General features: G+C 40.1%; 1 protein-coding gene across 3 annotated transcripts in view; it reads right to left on the bottom strand.

Annotated features, from left to right (window-relative positions):
• NELL1 (neural EGFL like 1) overlaps positions 1–22,333 on the bottom strand; it is an 866,104-nt gene that overhangs the window by 458,822 nt on the left and 384,949 nt on the right. For all 3 annotated transcript variants that reach the window (XM_082342435.1, XM_082342434.1, XM_082342433.1), the window contains exon 13: positions 7,101–7,226. In XM_082342435.1, the coding sequence (XP_082198561.1) occupies positions 7,101–7,226 (126 nt within the window). The remainder of the gene's footprint in view (positions 1–7,100; positions 7,227–22,333) is intronic.

Raw genomic sequence — 22,333 nt, forward strand, 5'->3', positions numbered from 1 at the left:
AAACAAGCACATACTATGTGCTTGAAAGATAAGGATAATCAGTGCATAATTTACTACTGTGCTCAATCAAGGCGGAGGATTTTCTGCTTTAGCTCCATTTCATATGGCTCTGCTCAATGAGAAAATATCAGGTATCTCAGATTTGAAATGTTCTGTATTTCATCGACCTTAGTAGGAAAACATTTTCCATAAAACTAGTGTAAAATTTCTTTTACATCTTTTAAACTGTTATCTCACATCTTTCATCATGTGGTACCTAATTTAAACCATTAAATTAATAGACTATTATATCTAACTTTAACTAAGCTTACTTGATTTCAAATACATACTTCCTTCAAGCCCTCTTCCATGCCAATATCAAAAAACATAAAAAATCTCTCAGCAAGATAATGGAAATCACATATAATATTTGTTGTCTCACTTGTTCCCTTTATTTCTTACCTTTATGGAAAGTTTTTGGCATAAAAATGGGTGCTTACCCATTACTGTCAAGTACCTGTCTTATTGCTGCATGCTTTTATCGTAAACCACAAGTATCCTCCTTTAAAGCTGCCTGAGTATTCAAAGGTAATGTCTTATCAAACAACCTAAACACAGGGGGTTTAACTGGGGATAAATGAAAGTCAGGGACCAATAAATCAAGCAGGTTGACCATTTCTAAAATCAAAGCGTCCAGGGAAGAGGAAAGGCCTCCCCAACCTCAATTTTAGACACTCCTCCAGCTTCAAAATTCATAAAAAAGCAAGGGCAACTCAGGGATCTCTTACAGAACAGAAAGTGATTTAGAATCACACACAAATTCCAAGGCCAAAAACTCCCCCAGTGACAAAGGTCCAATGTTTTCGATTTCACCAACAGAAACGTTCCTAGAAAAAAGAATGGAGCCTCATACAAATTACACGGTTATGTCAGGGAACCCCAGCCATCACAGTAATGATTCAGTTATAGCACATTTTAAAATTCTAGATAATTATTTTCCATGTTGAATCCTCAGAACTTTTATTATCCCATGAGATATGACTTTTTCACTATTTAACCAGAAAAAAAGTAGGAAAGAGGTAACATTTCTTTTCTGTTTGATATATTGTCTTTCCTCTCCAGCATCATGCTTGGCATCTGCTGTCTCTGGTGCAGCCTTTCTCAAAGAACTGTTGTTACAGCATAGAACTGGGAAAGGCAATTTTGGGGATCCTTCTCTGGAACTTGTCAAGGACCAACACTATAGGATGTGAAATACCCAGTACTTATCTAAACCCTACTAAGACTTTAAAGAGGGATTGATTTGGTAAACTTGGAACATTTTTGTTGGTGAATGCACATTTGAGTTTTCTCATCTGAAGATCTTGCCTCACTAACCATGAAACTCCTGGGCAAAGAGGTCATTTGTCACTAATGTCTTTGGCCATATTTCCTAACACTCATGACAGACACTAATTGTATATTGGACACATAAATGAATAAATGAATGAGTGAACGAATGAGTGAATCAGTCATTCAATAAATCAATGTATCACCAAAGCTCATATGTCTTCTTTAATTCTAGGCTCACTAATTTTTGGTTGAATGGAGATTTTCAATATGACTACTAACTTCTAAAATGTTAGCACCAGAGTAAATGACAAACTAAAAAAAAAGAGAGAGAAAAAAATGACCCAATGTACTTTGAAAACCAACTGAACAGTGGCAGCAGATACTAACTGATTTGGGATAGAGACTAGAATGATCTTTGGAAATAAGAATGTCAATAATGAGAAATGCCATGTCAGGAACTCATGGCAGACAAAAGGATGTCTTCAGGCCTGTCAATTTCTCCTAGCAAATTTCTTCTGGAAACAAAGCATCTGAAAAGACATCTTACAGTGGCAGATATCTATTATACACCTCATTTATTACATAGGCTACTAACCACTTGGGGGGGAAGAAGTCTTCTTTGCCAATAAAGAAATGACAGAAATTAAAGGTGTGGACCTGCTTATCTTGTAAAGAGCACATTTGGCTTAACAGGCTTATTTTCAGGACACCAAGGTAAATGTCAGAGTTCCAGCTTACTATGGAGGTGTCTAATGGAGGACCTTGAATCTGGTCTAGAGGAGAAATGACCATCAAGGAGAATGCTTGTCTCTTACCTCTCCTCATTCCCATCCATATTCTATATTCCCATTCACATCTCATCTATATTCCCAAATTTCTACTTTACATGCATGCTAACGTGACTCGGTAAACTCCAATAGCTCCTCTTGGCTTGCAAAAACATTCCAAATGCTCGATCCTGACAATCAAACACCCTTTTCTTATTGCGTTTTGCTTGAACTTCCATCATAGCACTTAGTACAATGTGTTTAATATCATTATTATTTTTTGAGACTACGTTCCCCATCACATTGTGAACTGCGACTAAAAAATAAGGTTACTTTAATCAATAGCTCCTCATGTCAATGGACACAAAATTTGTTAAGAATCTATTGTGTCATTTGCTATGGTATTTATTAGCACCATTCACCAAATACGTCTAGTTATCAAACCGAGGCACATGGTAGGAAGGCCTTTCCTCTTCTCCTTGTAGTTGGTTAAGGACTGGTAACTAGTTATAGTTAGTCAATGAGGTGTAGGTCAAAGGGATTTGGTTAGACTATATTTTGGCTGATACAAGACGCTCTAGGCTCTCTTTCCCCTGTCTTGGTGACTAGCAATGTTCACAATAGTGACTATTCCATCAGCTTATATCCCAAAGTCATTACGATAAGCAGAGCACCACTCCTGTTGACCAGTGAAATACATGAGCAACAAACAAAACCTGATTATTTTAAGTCACTCATATTTGAGGTTGTTACTGCAGAACATCCTAACCTGACTGATACAAGGGCCATGATAAATGTTTTCACACATATTATTTGACATTCACAATAACCTATCGGTACAGCAGATATGAGCAATGTTTTATAAGTGAGATTTAGAGAAGTAAACAATTAGCCCAGGGTCAAGCAGCTTTATTCATTCCCTCATTCAATACTTATTGAGCACTGCCCTGTGCCAGGCTATATTCTAAGTAGCCAAGGTAGAGCAGTGAACAAAAGGGAAAGGGTTCCTCCTCTCAGAGCTTTCATTCTAATAGAAAGACATAAATTTTTAAAAATCATATATAAATAACAGAAACTCCAGATGGTGATAAGTGATATTCAGAGGATTAAAATCAGGTGATATGACAGAAAAATGGGTGGCTAATTATATGAATCAGAGAAAGCCTCTCTGAGCTGATCATTTTTAGGCTGAGATCTGAATGCCAAGAAAGCCAGGTATGCAGAGAGTAAGAGGAAAGGACTTCTACAAAGAAGCAACAGCTCATGCAAAGGTCCTAAGGCAGAACAAGCCTGTTGAATAAAAAAAAACAAAGTCAAAAGTTTGGGTGGCCACCTCCTAATGGACAAGGATGGAAATGGTACAAGATAAAGTCAGAGAGGCAGAAAGGAAAAAAGTCACATAGGGTTTTAAATCAAAATAAGGAGAATTAATTTGATTTTCTGAAAAATGGAAAACTACAAGAGGTCTTTAGAAAGGCCTGTTTTTAAAAGTTTGCCCTCATCACTCTGTGAAGAGAGAGTTACAGTAGAGCAAGCCTGGGGCAGCAGGTCCAGAATGGTAACCACTGAGAAAGTCTGGTAGTTTGGTAGTAGAGGATATGGACGGAAATGGATGAAGTGGATGGACTTAGGACAAGGTGTGGAGGGTAGATTCAACAAGTCTGATGTACAGACTGAAAGTGGAGGGACAAGAGAAAGAAAGCAATCAAGTATCACCCATAGCTTTTTGGCTTGAAAAACTAGATAGATGGTGCTTTCATTTGCTGAGATGTGGAAAATTGGAAGAGGAGGAGGTTTGCAGAGGTGGAAGGAAATCAAGAGTTCTGTCTCATACATGTTAATATGAAATGCCTATTAAACACCTATGTGTAGATGTCAAGTTGAATATATGACTCAGAAGCTCAGGAGAAAGACTGGAACTGGATAGAAATTTAGGACTTATTAACACAGAGATGCTATAATGTCATAATACTGAATGGAGGCATCTGAAAAGATGATATGGATGAACGAGAGAAAAGGGTCCAGGGCAGGGGTCTACAGTACCCTAATCTTTAAGATATCAGCAGAGGAAGAAGAATAGCTAGGGACACTGGGCAGGTGTGACCGGTGACATAGAAGGAAAATCAGGAAATACACTGTCTCAAAAGTGAATAAAATAACGTGCTTAAAAAAGGAAGATGTAGTCAGCTTTGCTAAATGCTGCTGAGAGGTCACAAGAGATAAGAAGATTAGACTGAACAAAATGGAGCTCATGGTTGACCTTGATAAATGTACTCTCTGTCGAATGGTGCATCTGGAAGACTTAGTGGGAGTGGACGAAGAGGGTGTGTGAGGTAAGTACATGTAAGGAAGGCAGTAACCACTGACGATGCAATTAAGACGTCTGCTATGAACAGAAGCAGAAAAATGGGCAGTAGATAAGAAGAAATCTGGGATCCATGGAAGTTTTTTTTTTAAGAAAAATATCTTATCCCCAATTCTATGATCTATGGGGGAAGTCCAAAAGCCCTCATTGAGATTTCTGACACTCCTGAGAGGAGGCCGTGGTGACTGTGATTATTGCATGCATGTCTGTATAAATGTACTTTGGGTGGCAGGGAAAGGATCGGAATGGTTACCTCTGAGGTCACGATATCCTATACACACATGTACCATTTCCCTCATTGTCCCTCAGGTTAACCTGCATTCACTGGGGTCAGAAGGGGGAGGGTCTCACCCGGTCTTCAAGGTGGCAGATTTTGCAGAAGGTTGGAGGGTCATGAGGAAGACTTGCCCTGCGTACTATACAGCAAAACCACCACAACAAAACCCCTCACACTAAATATTCCTCCCCTTAAAGTCCTTTCAGCCATCCTTTCACTGAGCAGTTTTCGTTGACCCCTGTCCTCCACAGCACCCAGCCCCTTGCTCTCTGGCTGGTTCCCCTCTCCTCCCTCTTTTTTTTCTCTCTTTTGTTCTAACTTTCTTATTCTCTCTCAGACAAAATACATGCGCAATCAAAACAAAAAGTTTCCCTGCAGAACTACTTACTCTTTTTTTTTTTGGATGGTGTACCCACTGATACTCACACACTTGCCTTTTACTCCAAACAACACATTTCTCTTTCTAAAAGTAACTCTGGAGCTAGTTCTTAAAATAATACATTTTCCATCTGGTTGCATATATACTGTACAAACTACCAGGCAGAGCACCTATCCTTAAGAGGCTTTCAACAAGCACCAGCTCTTGTCTTCCTCCTTCAGTGAAGAAAATAAGAGCAGAGGTGCTAAGTATTCTGATATAATTTCAACAAGGCCTTTCCACCCAGCAGGGCCTTAATCAGGTCTGAGTTGCATGATACGGTGCCTCTGTGTTGGGAGACGATCCACTGCCTTTGCCTCATGTTAGGGTTAACGTAAGTCAGGACCTGGACAGACCACTGAGAACAGAACAAGACTCATTTGTAACGTCACAGATTTTTAGACTGCATTTGTTTACAGGTCCAAAAGAGTTTTGCCCCCTTAAAATGTTTGGATCACAGCATAATGTTTATAAAGTCTCTTTTTTCTCTGGGAATTTTATAATAATATGTAAAAGACAGGTAAACGATATTTGGCCTACTGCAGGAGTCAGAGTCCTGCATCAATCTGAAATCCTTTAGCCAAAAAACAGTAACATAAAAATATACAACAATCAATGGCAAAAGTATTTGGACATACAAACATGCTTCTCGAACTTTTATAACTTTTTGCACCTCTGAAAAGGCCATTCAAAATAAAATATATTGGGGCTTCCCTGGTGGCACAGTGGTTAAGAATCCACCTGCCAATGCAGGGGACACGGGTTCGAGCCCAGGAAGATCCCATATACCGTGGAGCAACTAAGCCCGTGTGCCACAACTACTCAGTGCACGTGCCACAACTACCAAAGCCCACACGCCTAGAGCCCATGCTCCGCAACAAAAGAAGCCACCACAACGAGAAGCCCGCACACCGCAACGAAGAGTAGCCCCCGCTCGCCACAACTAAAATAAAGCCCGCGTGCAGCAACGAGGGCCCAACGCAGCCAAAAATAAATAAATAAATAAATTTTTTAAAAATTAAAATAAAATAAAATATATTAAGAAAAGAGTGGAATTCCATTGTGAGTGAAAATAATTTAAAATTTTAAAAATAAATAAAAATAAATTAATTAATTTAAAAAGAAATCATTTTTTATATACCAGTCATTAGGACAAAGAGAAAGATGCAAGAGTCAGAGAAATACACAGCATGACTGAAATCTTGTATTCAGGGAGCCCCTTCCTTATAGGTTACAGATTGGGCATTTAAAAACATTTCATCCAAGAGAAGAAAGACTCAGAGTCTTCTACCACCCTTAACCAATTTACTGTTCCTGTCTCTGTGTTCGTGATTTGAATGATAATGGAACACCAAACCAAATGCCCACCAAGCCAGCACTGCTCACACAGAGGCACTGACCACAATCCCTGGAGTTCCAGTTTGGTGCTGACAGCCCGGTGATAAAGGGAAGAAGAGGGACAAAACTGACAATAAGCATATGTCAGTGAAAAGTCTTGACTGGCTCCCATATAACCAATCCGTGCCCACCAGACACTCTTGCTCCTGCTTTAAATTTAACCTCTTGTCTTTCCCAACAAGAACAAAGTACATTTTCTCACATAAAAACACATTTCATCTTGATGGAAGGAAAATAGTTTGATACTTTTCTCATTTTGGAATTGATGTCTCTCTCTAAGTCCTTCAGTGTTACCATAGGCAACTGGGTCTTCAATTTCAAATCATATACCCATGCACGCATGCACACACACAGAGGCAGAAATACTAGGAGTGGAAATAAATTAGGCAGACAAAATTTCTCTTATGATCATTTCATTCCTAAAAAGTTGATGATAAGATAATGCAAGAGAAGAACTAGTTAGTTAAAAATAGTACTTAGTGTACTTAGAGCTAAATGTAATGACACAGATATGGCACAGAGAAGGACTGAATCAGAAAAGCAACATTGCTCCTTAATGCTCACCGGTACAAGAGAAGTCATCCACGCGAATGTATCCTGGGACACAATCACAGCGATATAACCCAGGCAAGTTGACACACACAGTGTTGGCATGACAGTAATGCATCTTAGCCGCACACTCATCAATATCTGAAGGAGAAAAGAAAGAAGCAATATCACGGTTAGTCAAATGAATGAACCGGAATGTAATCATCTTACAATGAAATTAGAAAAAGCGAGTGCCCATTGAAGCCAAGAGAAAAAGCAAGATGCGTTAAACACAAAAGCTTAAGTGCAAATTCAGCTGATGCAGAAGATCCTATCTTAAACTGAAAATATTTCTAGAAAGATGCATGGTGGGACACAACAGTGAAGAACCTAAATATGAAGACTGAATATGTTATTATTAATCTCTAACCAAGAAAGATACTTGATTTAAATGTCCAAAATCAAGGAGTTCTGTATCCAGGCATTGATACCAATGAATATTTATTAGGTGTCCACTGTACATGGTGTTGCTTTTATCAGAGAGATCAAGGGAATCCAGCCCCTCTCTGCTTGTTTTTCTTACTAAGACATGCTTTAATCCATCTGTTACAAAATGATGGTGTAGCCACTTTCTCCCACGTTGTACTGTGAATACAGACTGCAGCTATTGTCTAATGCAAATTAATGTCTTTCATCCCTTAACCCGGAGATGCATCCCATGTCAAAGAATAATGGGCTGATTCAACAAAAAAGATCTTTTCTCTTTGGAATGGAGATCAGAGCACCACCTGCTTTCTCATAAAAAGTTCATGGTAAGAATTAAGATAACCTACAACCTTAAGTGCAGAGTTTAGTCTCTTCTGGAGTTTATGTTTTCAAAAATGGCTTTACAGCAATCTACAGATCCAATGCAATCCCTATCAAACTACCAATGGCATTTTTCACAGAACTAGAACAAAAAATTTCACATTTTGTATGGAAACACAAAAGACCCCGAAGAGCCAAAGCAATCTTGAGAAAGAAAAATGGAGCTGGAGGAATCAGGCTCCCAGACTTCAGACTATACTACAAAGCTACAGTCATCAAGGCAGTATGGTACTGGCACAAAAACAGAAATATAGATCAATGGAACAGGATAGAAAGCCCAGAGGTAAACCCACACACATATGGTCACCTTATTTTTGATAAAGGAGGCAAGAATATACAATGGAGAAAAGACAGCCTCTTCAATAAGTGGTGCTGGGAAAAGTGGACAGGTACATGTAAAAGTATGCAATTAGAACACTCCCTAACACCATACACAAAAATAAACTCAAAATGGATTAAAGACCTAAATGTAAGGCCAGACACTATTAAACTCTTAGAGGAAAACAGAGGCAGAACACTCTATGACATAAATCACAGCAAGATCCTTTTTGACCCACCTCCTAGAGAAATGGAAATGAAAACAAAAATAAACAAATGGGACCTAATGAAACTTCAAAGCTTTTGCACAGCAAAGGAAACCATAAACAAGACGAAAAGACAACCCTCAGAATGGGAGAAAATATTTGCAAACGAACCAACTGACAAAGGATTAATCTCCAAAATTTACAAGCAGCTCATGCAGCTCAATATCAAAAAAACAAACAACCCAATCCAAAAATGGGCAGAAGACCTAAATAGACATTTCTCCAAAGAATATATCAGATTGCCAACAAACACATGAAAGGACGCTCAGCATCACTAATCATTAGAGAAATGCAAATCAAAATGACAATAAGGTATCACCTCACACCAGTCAGAGTGGCCATCATCAAAAAATCTACAAACAATAAATGCTGGAGAGGGTGTGGAGAAAAGGGAACCCTCTTGCACTGTTGGTGGGAATGTAAATTGATACAGCCACTATGGAGAACAGTATGGAGGTTCCTTAAAAAACTAAAAATAGAGCTACCATACGACCCAGCAATCCCAATACTGGGCATATACCCTGAGAAGACCATAATTCAAAAAGAGACATGTACCACAATGTTCATTGCAGCTCTATTTACAATAGCCAGGACATGGAAGCAACCTAAGTGTCCATCAACAGATGAATGGATAAAGAAGATGTGGCACATATATACGATGGAATATTACTCAGCTATAAAAAGAAATTTTGCTTTACAGAAGAGTGGATGTCATGAAAGTCAAGAGGAAAAATGTTTCAAGAAAGGAGTAATGGTCAGTTTTGTCACGTGATGCTGAGAAAGTTGAATAAGACAGAAGGAGAATTAACCATTGGATGTGGCAAGAAGTTCACTGCTGCCCTTGACCTGATAAGAGTAGTTTGGGGAAAGTGGCTGGCAAAGCCTGACTGGAGTCAATTAAAGAAAGAATGAAAGATGAAGGAGACAGAAAAGAAAGGCAAACTTTTTGAGATATTTTGTCATCAAGAGAAGAAAAACTGAAGTAGTAGCTCTAGGGAGACTCGATGTTGAAAGACAGTCTTGTTTAAAGACTCTCTCGTGATGGAAAAGATCACAGTGAGTTTATACGCCATTGGGAATGATTCAACGCTAGTGAAGAAAATTGACGCTATAGAAGAGAGAACAGATCTTTGCAGAAGCCAAGTCCTGGGGAGGCAAGAGGAGTTGTGTTCCAGGCCACAGATGGAGCAAGTCATCTTTACAATAAGAATGAAATCAAGAGATAAGGGAAGAGGTGGAGATAAGTTGGCATATTTGGTGGTGGAAAGATGAAGTAGTTCTCCTTTACTTGTTTTTTTATTTCCTCAGTGAAACGAGAAGAAAGAGAACTAGGAGAGGAAGGAGGTATTGGATGTTTAAGGAAAGGGGAAAAGGTATGAAATAATCATTTTGGAAAGAAGGAAAGAGAATTTACTAGAGAGTATACTAGGTGGCTGCAGAGGCATGTGTGATTTGTGGCCATAAATATTAAGTGAGAGCAGTCAGCATGGCCATGTGTGTTTTTCCTGTCCCATCCAGATATCTGGGGTAGCGGCAGGGTACTTGGAAAGTTAGGTGTACCCAGACATGAGTTTTTAAACAAACAGGATGGGTTAAAAGAGAAATAAGGGAACTGAGGTTGCAAAAAAAAGAGATGATAATGAGATGCCAAGGAACCTCAGCTATTAAGGACAGAAGTGAGGACAGTAAGAGGGATGTAGACGGTTGAAATGCACTGCCCAGATCTCTCCTCACAACTGAAGAACTTATTCCCCCAGCTGCCTGAAGTACCGCCTGCTAATGATCTTCAGCTGTTAGCCTTTTAGGAAAACTGTCCTTAACTGAATCGAGCTGCCTTACCCTTAGTTACACTGCCATCCTGAGGACAACCTTCAATGGAGGCTGGTTCTCCTTTACCCCAACTCAAGATAAGTGTAAAGGACTATCCCAGGTTCAGAGAACTCATTGAGATGAGCTAAATCCGCCCTCTGCCCAATCCTGTATCCTTCCCTTCCCCCACATATGTTCATCCCTACAGCACTCCCTAACAAACTTCCAGCACACCAGTCTCCATCTCAGAGTTTGCTTCCTAGGGAACCCTAACTGCAGCAGGAATCCTGATGGAGGCAAGGAACTATTCCAGTGAGAGTACTGCAGCGTGTGAGCTGGAAAGCTAGGAGATGGAGTTATAGAGTAATGTGCTTGACACTGAGATATCAAAGGTGATTTAGTTATTGTTGATTACAAGGTCTTTCATATGACTATGTGAGAGTAGAAGAATCAATCATTGTAAGTGAGAGACTAGGACACCAAGAAAAGCCAGGTATAGGAGGGGGCTAGTCAGCATTAGTACTGTTCATCCAGTATTACCAGTTTTCCTCTTCCTGGGCACATAATACAACTGTACTTCCCCATCCTCTTCAAAGCTAAGCATGGCTATATGACAAAGCATGAATCTGAGCAGGGGCATACCACCTCGGGGTGGAAAGACTAAGGGCTAGCATCAGGCTTAACACATTTCCTTCTTCCTTTCTTGGAAAGTATGGGAGCACAGAGATGAAGTCTCTTTCAGCCTGGCTCCCTGAATGAGGAACAGGTCACCAGACCAGCATGATGGACACGGTTCATGACCTAGAAATATGCTTTTGTTAGTTTAAGCCCCTGAGCCTACTTTGACTAGTACAAAGAATGACCCTGAGAAACATCTCAAAGAAGATCATTAAGCTTGATCTTGAAAGATGAACAGAAATTCAGCTTAGAGATTGGAGATGAGGAAACAGAAGGGAAACTACAGGGGCTAAACTTTTTGTCTTTGCAGAGTTAGAAAGGGAGAGGACCATTTAGTCTGTACATTCAAAGAACACTAATTAGCCCTCTACTACACTTTGAGGCAGAGTGATGAACAAAACTCCATCATGGACCTCATAGCCTGGCAAGACACTGAGCAGAACTTATATGTTCTACCAATAATGTGAGATCATTTCATGGGGATTTGACCTAGTCTGAGAGGTTCAGAGAAGGATTCTCTATGGAAGTGATTGCTCATCCAAGACCTGAAATAGAAATGAAACAGGTGAAGGGGAGGGGAATAACATACCAGATAGAGAAGAATAAGAAGAATTCGTTAGAGGAGGGAACTCTGCCTATTTGAAGAGAAACAGGAAAGATGAGCTTGGACCAGACCCTGCTGGGCCCTGGAGGCCACGTAAAGGAGCCTGGGCTTTAATCACGGTGGTGGCACAGTCCAATTTCTGTTTTTAAAATATCACTCGGCTGTAGTGAAGAGAATGGATTGGAGCAGGGCAAGCGGAAGGCTAAATCACACTGGTATTTTACTCACAGAGATGCAGCCACACTGAACTCATTCTGTACTGCTAGGATGGCCAGCCATTTTTTAAGAGGAGAAAATAGTCAGGACTCGCCTCAGAGGCAATTCAATCTTCTGCCCATGGGCCACAGCTGCCAACCAGGCTGCTGCTGGCAATGACTGTTTCTCTGTCATGGACCCTTGTCAGCTCCTCCCAGAGAGAAACTCCTGGCTCATTTCCCTCAGGCCACTGCATAACTGCTGAGAGGCGACTGCCTCATCTAGATTTGAAGGGGTTACTTGGCCATAACAAGTTTATTTTGATTCAAACAGCCAAGCTATCTCCTTGTTTCATAGGATGCCAAGGCCCTGAGTAAAAATATTTTCAAAAATCAGAAAGGGGATGTTAGGAAACCCCAGAGAGAACTTCTCACACAGGTTTATCCGACCCTTGCTCTCTGCGATCCACCTAGGACCCCATGGCCACAAATCCCTGCCACTCTGCTGATGTGTCTTTGAGTTGGTTTTGTTTTCAATTCATACCATTGGTAATTCCAGCCCTTGCATATCTAATAATGCTCCGGTACCAGTCCAGAAAGAGGAAGAATCAAAGTAAGGCAGAAAAGTTGACAAATGTACCAGAAAATTAAACTATCACAATCTTATCTTTGTTGCTTAACTTCTATCACACAAACAGCAGATATAAAAATCCTGGTAAAAATGATGGTAGGGAGAGAAAAAGTGTTTAGAGTCATCGGTTAGGTCCTTTGAGACAAGAGGATGGAAGAAAGTAAGGAACTGACAATTCCCCTAGTTTCAGGATGGGGACTGGGAATGGAGGGGAGACACATCTGCCTAAGAAAGATTGCCTCTCCGTCCTCAGGGAAAGGCACAGCCCTGGAGACAGTTCCAAGAGGATTCACGAGTGCTTCACAAGCAAGTCTGGTTATGCAGAGAATCAAAACAGAATTAACATCTTCAGAGAGCTGGGATATCCTGAGAAAATCTTAATAGCAAACAACTGAGATTTTTCAAAACGAGCCTAGGACAAATGCTTTTTGTGCACAGACAAAAGATCCTAAAAGGTTATGAATAGTTACCAAAAAAAAAAAAAGAAAAAGAAACAAACAGAACTCCCCAATTAAAGAATGAACTGATGCTCAGAAAGAGAAACTGAGTGAGCCCAAAGCAATGAGGGTTTTTTTTCTTTTTTTTAATATATAAATTTATTTATTTATTTATTTATTTATTTTTGGCTGCGTTGTGTCTTCGTTGCTGCGCGTGGGCTTTCTCTAGTTGCAGCGAGCGGGGGCTACTCTTCGATGCGGTGCGCAGGCTTCTCATTGCAGTGCCTTCTCTTTGTTGCAGAGCATGGGCTCTAGGCACGCAGGCTTCAGTAGTTGTGAGATGCAGGCTCAGTAGTTGTGGCTCGCGGGCTCTAGAGTGCAGGCTCACTAGTTGCAGCACACGGGCTTAGTTGCTCCGCGGCATGTGGGATCTTCCCGGACCAGAGCTCGAACCTGTGTCCCCTGCACTGTCAGGTGATTCTTAACCACTGCGCCACCAGGGAAGTCCTACAATGAGGTTTTTAAATATAAGCCTGAAAAGCCATCTGACTTTTGCCCGGGTGGTGATGGTGCTTTGCTTAAAGCAGATCCCTCTCTCAAGCAATGGTCCTTTCCAGTCTGATATTTACCCAAAAGCCAGAAGGCAAGAAAAGGCAATGTTTGAGACCGAACTTCAAAGGAGAAGTTGAACACACTCAAGGCCAGCCTCAATCTAAAGGTTTGGGTCAGTCTAGCAAGAATTTCTAAGAACCACAATTAAGCTGACTACCAAAAGGATGAATGGATAAACATTTTAAAACACATCATTAAGCACAGTATGATACCAAAATGAATAAGAGGCTAACAGTTGCTAACCTCAAAAGGTAAAACTAGGAACAGCCCCTGGCACCTGGTTAATACCCAGTAGCTGTCATTTCGACATATGAGACACTATGCTAGGTACTCCACAGGTAGCACCTCATCACCCCATTTATTCCACTTGACTACTTACTACAGGAGATAGATACCCCCATGTCAAGATGAGGAAACCGAGGCTCAGAGATTATTAGATCACTTGTCCAAGGCATAAAGTCAGTAAGCCTAAGACCCTGGGTTTGAATCCACAGTCTCACTTCAAAGTTGGCATTGTTTTCACTGGGCCAGTTCTAGCCCTCCATAACTTTTCGATCCTGTGACTATGTTACACATGGCTGATGCTATCACAAAGTGTATGGAAACAGGCAGATCTCCAAATACTATGTCCATGTGCAATACTGTTCATGACATTTGTTTTGTATTACACTCTCTGTTAAAATAGTAAAGCTGTACTGTGCATCACCACTTCTGTGGCTCTTTTATATTAAATCCTAACACTTTCAAACTTTAGACTCCAGAGATCCAGGACCCCAGAACAGGTGATAGCATTCTGCTCTGAGCTGGAACCCTTGATACAACCTTAACTCAGGATGCTTAAGACTACTGAAGGCCCCTTGTAGGATTAGAAACTAGTGACAAAGGGGCCTGGGTCTTTTATTAAATATTGTTAGAGAAACATCTATAAACCCCACTGCAGTATATATCAGCTGGAGTATAATGGGGCTCAAATTGTGATTCCTTCTTAGAGATTGCTTGTCACCTTTGAAATATCGGTGCTTGTCCTCTGTTGGTCTTCTGGGGTAACAAAAATACATAATTTATGTCCCTTCCCAGGAAAATAAAGTAGTTTGTTTTCATTTTAAGAAGGTATACCTATGGACTTTCAAATGAAATCTGATGTGGCATAATGATTCTTCACATATCACCAGCCTCCATCTGCATGAGACTGTTCAGAACAAACAGAGCTGAATTTGGCATCGTCGTCATTAAATTAGAGCGTAGACCTTGGGTAGCAAAGATAGAAGCAAATGCAAAGAATTCTCTAAATAAAACAGTGTGATCTACTCAGACTTGTTACATAAGAATTTCCTAGAAAAAGGCAGCCCAGAGAGGGTTGAATGCAGGGGGTGGGGCGAGGGGGAGTAGGGGGAGAAGTTATGCCCCACTCCCTGTGCACATTTAAAAAAGAAACAGAGTGAAGAAAGAAAATCAATATTTATTGAGACTGTGCTCTGTGCCTAGAACTGTGTGCATCTCATTTCATTATCCCCAACCATCCAATGGGCTGCCATCAGAAACGACATGGAGAGCACCTACAATTTCACCCCAAGTTTCTGTGACTTCAAGAGCACACTTCTTCCACTCTGTTGGACACGAGCACTAGATTGACAGTCAAGAGTCAAGCTCTATTCTTGCTCTTTCTATTAGGTAACCCTAGCACTGGGCACTTCTCTAGACATCGGTTTTCCCATTTACAAAATGGTGAGTTGGACCAGAGAGCATCTAAAGACTTCCCTGGTTCTAAAGTTCTTGACACATTCAGGTGTTTCTGTCCTCACAATTCATCATAAACCCTGCCTCTGAAGCATTATATTCTGGGCCACCCCCTTTCATCCTGTTTCAATGAGCTTGAAGATGTTCCAGATGTCTTTTCCAAGACACAAATCCTGGAAAATACTACTAAGGTGACCTGAACCTTCACACTGTTCCATGATACCTGTTTCAACTGAGTTGGCATCTCCCCAGAAAATGAAGAACAGCCAGGACAAGCAACAGACATTCAAACAAAAGCACAGCTCGGGACAAGTCCTCCAGGGACTAGTAAGATAACTTGCAGAGCAATTCTACCTGACTTTAATCTCCTGACTTTTCAGAAATCATGAGTTATAAAAACACGGTGGCACTGGGATTGATATTAGAACTGTCAATACTCTCGCAACTGTGTCACACTGGATATTTTGTAAAGTGAGGGCCTCTATGGTCTCTAATTTGAACTTATAAAAATCCAGTGAAGCAGACAAGGTATGAATTATTATGACCTTTTTCAGATGAGAAAATAAAGACCTAGAGAAGAATTCTGACTTGCCCAAAGGTACACAGATAATCAGTGAGCTGGTCAGAATCAAGGTCTTCTAACTCTGGACTTAGTGCTTTATCCAATGTTCCGTGCTTCTCTATAATTATTGTTTTCTTCCTAAAGCAAGGGGAGAGAAATTAAATGCCTATGGAATCTAGAAATATAAACCAAATGCCAACAGAAGCCAGGTAGAAGATATACGTGCAAAATATGCCTCTTCCCCAAAATAAATAAGGTATATATTATTTTTCCTAAAATATAAATCAATCCCTCCCTCCCTACCTTTCTCTCCCTTCCCTCCCTCACTCTATCAATCTCTCTCAATCGTTTTCATTTCTCTACTTCCAAGAACAAAGAAATGGTTCTCTCTTACAAGGTAAAAAAACACTGTGCAAGGCGAATGATACATGGAAAATTACACTAAACCTAAGTGGCAGAAAGACAATGGAAGAATTTGAACTGTTATCTTCACTTTACAGATAAGAAACTAGGGCCATAGGAATGGACAGTTAATTGTCTAAGGTCCCATAGCCAGGAGGTGTACCTGGACTGCCAGGATGTGAATTCAGGCAGCTTGGTTCCAGAGTTTGTACTCATCACTCTGTAGTATTGCCTCCCAGGAACTGTGGGCTAGATCGCTGATCTTTCTAGAGAAGTTACATACCCTAGTATTAATTTAACTTTTTAAAATAGTGGCTCCATTTTTTTTCAAATATTTTGAACCAAGCAAAACACATCTGCCTATCAGATTCAACCCACAAATGTCTGTGCCTTGAAGCATGTTATCACAAGGAGCTTTGGGGGGCACGGGGTGTGTAAGAGAGAGGGGTGGGAAGAGAGAGAGAGAGAGAGGAAGGAGGAGGATGGAAGAGAGGATGGAAATGGGCAAGGAAGGAAGGAGGAGGAGAAGGGAGGGAGGGAGGGAGGGGAAGGGAGAGAACATGACAGGAAGTAAAGAGAATATAGGAAGGCAAAGAAAAGAGAAAGTAAGACAAGAAAAGAGAAGAGAAGAGAAAAATAAGACAATCTAGGGAACTTCCTATATAACGTCTATGGACTGAATTGTGTTCCCCCAGCAAATTATGTTTATACACTAACCTCCAATGTGATGGCATTTGGAGATGGGGCACTTGTGGGGTAATTAGGATTAGATAAGGTCATGAGAGTGGTGCCCTCCTGATGAGATCAGTGCCCTTTTAAGAAGAGACACGAAAGAGCATACTCTCTCTCTGCCACGTGAGGACACAGGGAGAAAGCAGCAATCTGCAAGTCAGGAAGAGAGCCCTCACCAGAACCCAACCCTGCTGGCACCCTAACCTCAGACTTCCGGCCTCCAGAACTGTAAGTAAATTTCCATTGTTTAAGCCATCCAGTCGATGGCACTTTGTTATGACAGCTCCAACTGACTAATACAATAACCGTTTAAATTTCTCTGTTGCCTGGTGAGATGAATTTTTACATCATATTCTAAGATATGTGTCAAACAAACATGTCGTCTGCCAGATCAAATATTTGCAGATTAAAAATTCAAATAACCTTTTGGTCATCCCATGCATAGTAAAGAAGTCTTCTCAAACAAGGTTAAATACATCATAAGGTAGAAGTTAGATTGTTGGATTTTCTGACATTTTAGAAGTATTTCCCATATATAGCTATGTCAGATATTTGCAAATTCATGCTAAGATGTTTTTTTCCCCCTGCTGGGCTCAATTTCAGAATTAAATACTGTCATAAAGTAACATCTCTTTGTGCCACTGGGAATCACAGCACACCAATTTTTAGCTGACATCAGAAAAGCATTGTAAGATACCTCTCTATGATTTTTTTTTTTTTTCTCCCAGGCTGGTATTTCTGACCTTGGAGAGTATCCACAAACTGATGCTGAGCGTCTGCAAGGAAAGAAGCACATTGAGTGAAAGATGACTCATTCAGCTTTAGCTGTAGGCTGTGCTCCAGCCTACGTGAATCTATTAATATCTGAACCCTACTTCAGCCAACGGTACCAACAAAACCAGTGAGCGCTTCCAGAAAGATCCAAGATTTCCTCCTGAGTTATGAGTCAGTTGGAAATGTGGAAGCTATGATGGTCTCCTGCCTTCCCTACCCCTGGGAAAGGAAATTCAAGAGCTATTAAGAGACTGCTGAATTCCAGAGGCAGTAACGATTCCAAAGGTCAGTGAGATGTGGTCCTTGTATTCTGGCTTTTATACTAAGTGAAAAAAGCCAGGTCATACAGAACCAGTCCTAATCCAGTAAAGAGGCAGTCACCTGAACATGAACAAAGTTCTACCAGAAAAAGAAGTGGCTAATTCCATCAAAAACTACTGAGGAAGGTTTCACCCAAAAGATGTTTGTTGTGAGTCTTGAGAAGGCAAGAAGAAGCCTTCATAAAATGTTGATGGCCTTCCCTTATCACTTTGATTGGGCAGCAATTCTTCTTTTTCCCCCAGCTTTATTAAGACATAATTGACATATAACATTGCAGAAGCTTACGGTATACAATGTGTAAATTTGATACACTTATTGTTGCAAAATGATCACCACCATTGCCTTAGCTGATAGCTCCATCAGGTCACATAATTACCATTTCTTTTTTGTGGTGAGAAGACTTAAGACCTACTTTCTTAGCAACTTTCAAATACATAATACATTATTGTTCATTATAATCACCATGCTGTACATTAGACCCCAAGAACGTATTCATCTTATAACTAAGAAGTTTGTACTCTTTGACCATCAAAAGTTGAATGAAAAAAGATGTGAGATACACAACACACACACACACACACACACACACACACACACACAATGGAATATCATTTAGCCATAGGAAGGAAGTCCTACCATTTGCAACAACATGGATGAACCTTGGGAGTATTATGCTAAGTGAAATAAGCACTTCTCTCTCAGACAGAGAAAGACAAATACCGTAAGATACCACTTATATGTGGGATCTAAAAAAGCCAAACTCATAGAAATTACTAAACTGGTGATTACCAGGGGCTGGGAGTTGGGAAAAATGGAGAGATGTTGGGCAGTTATTCTTTTGCTTTACAAAGATATACAAAAGTTAGCCAAGAGTGAATGAGATGGGAGACTGCAGTACCACCAGCCAAGCATCTACATCCTCTTTATCTCTGGTTGCACTATTCTTTCTATAGGTAGCATTTATTGATCACTACTTTGTGCCATAGTTATAAAGCACTTTGCATGTATTAACCCATTTCATCCTCACAAGTACCACATAGATAGGTATATATTAATGTTTTTATTTTATTTTATGGAGGCACAAAAGCTTAAACAGCTGGAAGGTGACCTCAGAGAATTTGAACCTTGGTATCTACTCTATTCTGCCTCTCTACAAAGCCACCTTAGCTTCCCCTTCCTCATACCCACTTTCCTCAGTTAATTAAATAGCAATTTCCTGTAGCCACAATTTGTCAAATTATTTATTCACCACTTTTCCCATGCAGTCAAAATAAAGTGCACAGAGGTTTCAGTCTTTTAAAAATAAATGATTTGGTGCCAGAGGTTTATATCTGATTCACTACAGCATCAAATTAACCAGTGATTAAATACCAGGCTCTGAATTACACAAACAGGCGCCTGTGGACCTATGGGCAGTTCGTTAATGAACACAACCGGGTTTCAATAAAACCAGTCCTTGTCTTCCAGCACCTGTATGAAGACTGATGATCAGCTGAATGTCCTCAGGAAGGACAGCTACTTCTCTGTGCCTTTCCCCATATGAAGAGATTCCTTAGATGAAACAATCTTCTTGAATTGAAATCAACATTATTCCCAACTCCAAATTTTTACACATCTGACTGAATCCATCTTATCTAATATGAAAGCCGAAACCGTAAAGCATTTAAAGTGGTCCTTAAAATTCACCAAGTCCAGACTCCTATGAAAAGTGATTGTTGAAAAAATTTAAAAATAAATGGATGAAGAGAAATGAGAAAAAAACCCACAGAATAATGACTCATAACCCACTTTCCTCTAAAAACACAATTCAAAAGTACAATGGAAAACACCATTCAAAAGGAGGAAAATGGAATAGAATCAGGTTTTCATACAATCCACTGGTCTTGAACTACTTTTAAATAGAAGAACCGTTTAAAAAATAATAATAGTTAACGTTTGTGTAGCATTTACCAAGTACCAGGTACTGGCCTACATTTGTTAACTAATTTAATTCTCATAATAACCCTTTGAAGTAGGTTTTTCATAATTTCAAGTCTATAGATGAGGAAATTGAGGCATGGGAGACTAAGCAACTTGCCCAAGGTCACCCAACAAGAAGGGGGCAGAGCTAGAACTCGAGTCCAGGCAGACCTGGCTCCCAAGGTAGTACTTTAATCTTCACACCGTCAACTCTCAACCGGGTTCTTGGGGGAGAGAAAAAATCTTAGCTATTTTTAAAAGTTTGTGATTCTCCAAAGGGCCACAGCACAGGAGCAGATGTATAGTGTATCTCTGGTATTAAATTTTCATGAGAAAATGATAAGGAAAAAAATGTCAAAAAGACACCTTAGGGGGCTGACAATGAAAAAAACATTTAAGACACATTGCTCTATACTGAAGTAATTCCATTTGGAATAACATCTAACTTGGAAGCTCAATATAAAAAACAGAATTAAACCCTACATCAAATTTAAAAGCTTCTATACGGCAAAGGAGACCATCGACAAAATGAAAAGGCCACCTACTGAACGGGAGAAAATATTTGCAAATCATATATCTGATAAGGGCTTAATATGCAAAATATACAAGAACTCATACCATTCAATAGAGAAAAGTCAAACAATCTGATTAAAAAACAGAAGACCTGAATAGACATTTTTCCAAAGAAGACGTATAAATGGCCAAGAGTCCCATGAAAGGTACTCAACATCCCTAATCATCAGGGAAACACAAATTAAAACCACACTGAGCTATCACCTCACACCTGTCAGAATGGCTTTCATCCAAAACACAAGAAAAAACAAGTGTTGGTGAGGATGTGGAGAAAAGGAAACCCTTGTGCACTGTTGTTTAGAATGTAAATTGGTGCAGCCACTGTGGAAAACAGTATGGAAGTTCCTTTAAAAATTACAAATAGAACTACCACATGATCCAGCAATTCCACATCTGGGTATTTATCCAAAGGAAATAAAATCACCATCTCAAAAAGGTATACACACCCCTATGTTTACTGAAGCATTATTTACAATAGCCAAGACATGGAAACAAGTGTCCACCAATGGATAAAAGGATAAAGAAAATGTGATATATATAGATTTAGATATAGATGTAGATATAGATATATACATACACACACACACACGATGGAATATTATTCAGCCATAAAAAAAAGTAGAAAACCTTGCCATATGTGACAACAGGGATGGGGGACCTCGAGGGCATTATGCTAAGTGTAGTGAGACAGAGAAAGAAAATACCATATGATCTCATTTACATGTGGAATCTGAAAAAAAAAAAATCCGAACTCATAGAACAGATTGATGGTTGCCAGTGGTGAGGGGGCGGACAAAATGGGTGAAAGGAGTCAAACTTCTGGTCGTAAGACAGGTAACTCATGGAGATGGAACGCACAACATGGTTAGTATAGCTAACAACACCGTATTGTTAAAAAGAAAAGATTTAAGCAGAGCTGCTAAGGTAAAGAAGAGGATCGAGCATATGGTTGGGATGAAGGAAGAAAAGAACCATCCACCTTTTAGCTGTGGCGAATAACACTGCAATGAACACTGGTGTACAAATATATGCTCAAGCACCTGCTTTCAACACCTCTGGGTATAGATCTAGGACTGGAATTGTGGGGCTATCTGGTAATTCTATGCTTGGATTTTCGAGAACCACTGAACTGTTTTACTGCCCCAAACTGTTATGGCCGCACCAAGATGAGGGGTTTGCAGGGGCTGGGAGGCGGGAAGGATGAGAAGTCAGGGCTTAATGGTTACAGGGTTTCTGTTGGGTGATGAGTAAGTTTCATAAATAGAGAGTGGTGATGGTTGCACAACACTGTGAATGTAATTAATGCCACGGAATTGTACACCTAAAAATGGCTAAAATGTCAAATGTTAGGTCAAATGAAATGTTAAATAAAATTTAACACACAATTTGTAACATGATGTACTATGTCAAGCACCATTGGTTTGAACACTTTACATCAGTGAATTGTATGGTATGGGAATTATACCTCAATAAAGCTGTTTGAAAAGGGGGCAAGGGGGACAATCCCAAACCTGTATTTCTCCTTTCTCAGGGGGACAAAAACAGGTAAGCCCCTGTGCAGCTGAATGTCACAGAGCTAGAAAGAAAAATATGTGGCCCATCTCAGTTCAAAGCCCAGCTTCGCTTCCAATGAGTGTTACTCTGGGCAAGTTAAGGAATATCTCTGAACTGGGTTTCCACGTCTGAGGAGCACAGTATCCTCATGCAGAGTCAAAGAGACAGCGTGCATGACACACATGTGCACCTGGACGGTGTCTTGGGCCTCCATAATGTCTTTGGCTGCCTCTTCTCAC

The sequence above is a fragment of the Balaenoptera borealis genome (genome assembly GCF_965194805.1).
Source record: "Balaenoptera borealis genome assembly, chromosome: 11".
Classification (NCBI taxonomy): domain Eukaryota; kingdom Metazoa; phylum Chordata; class Mammalia; order Artiodactyla; family Balaenopteridae; genus Balaenoptera; species Balaenoptera borealis.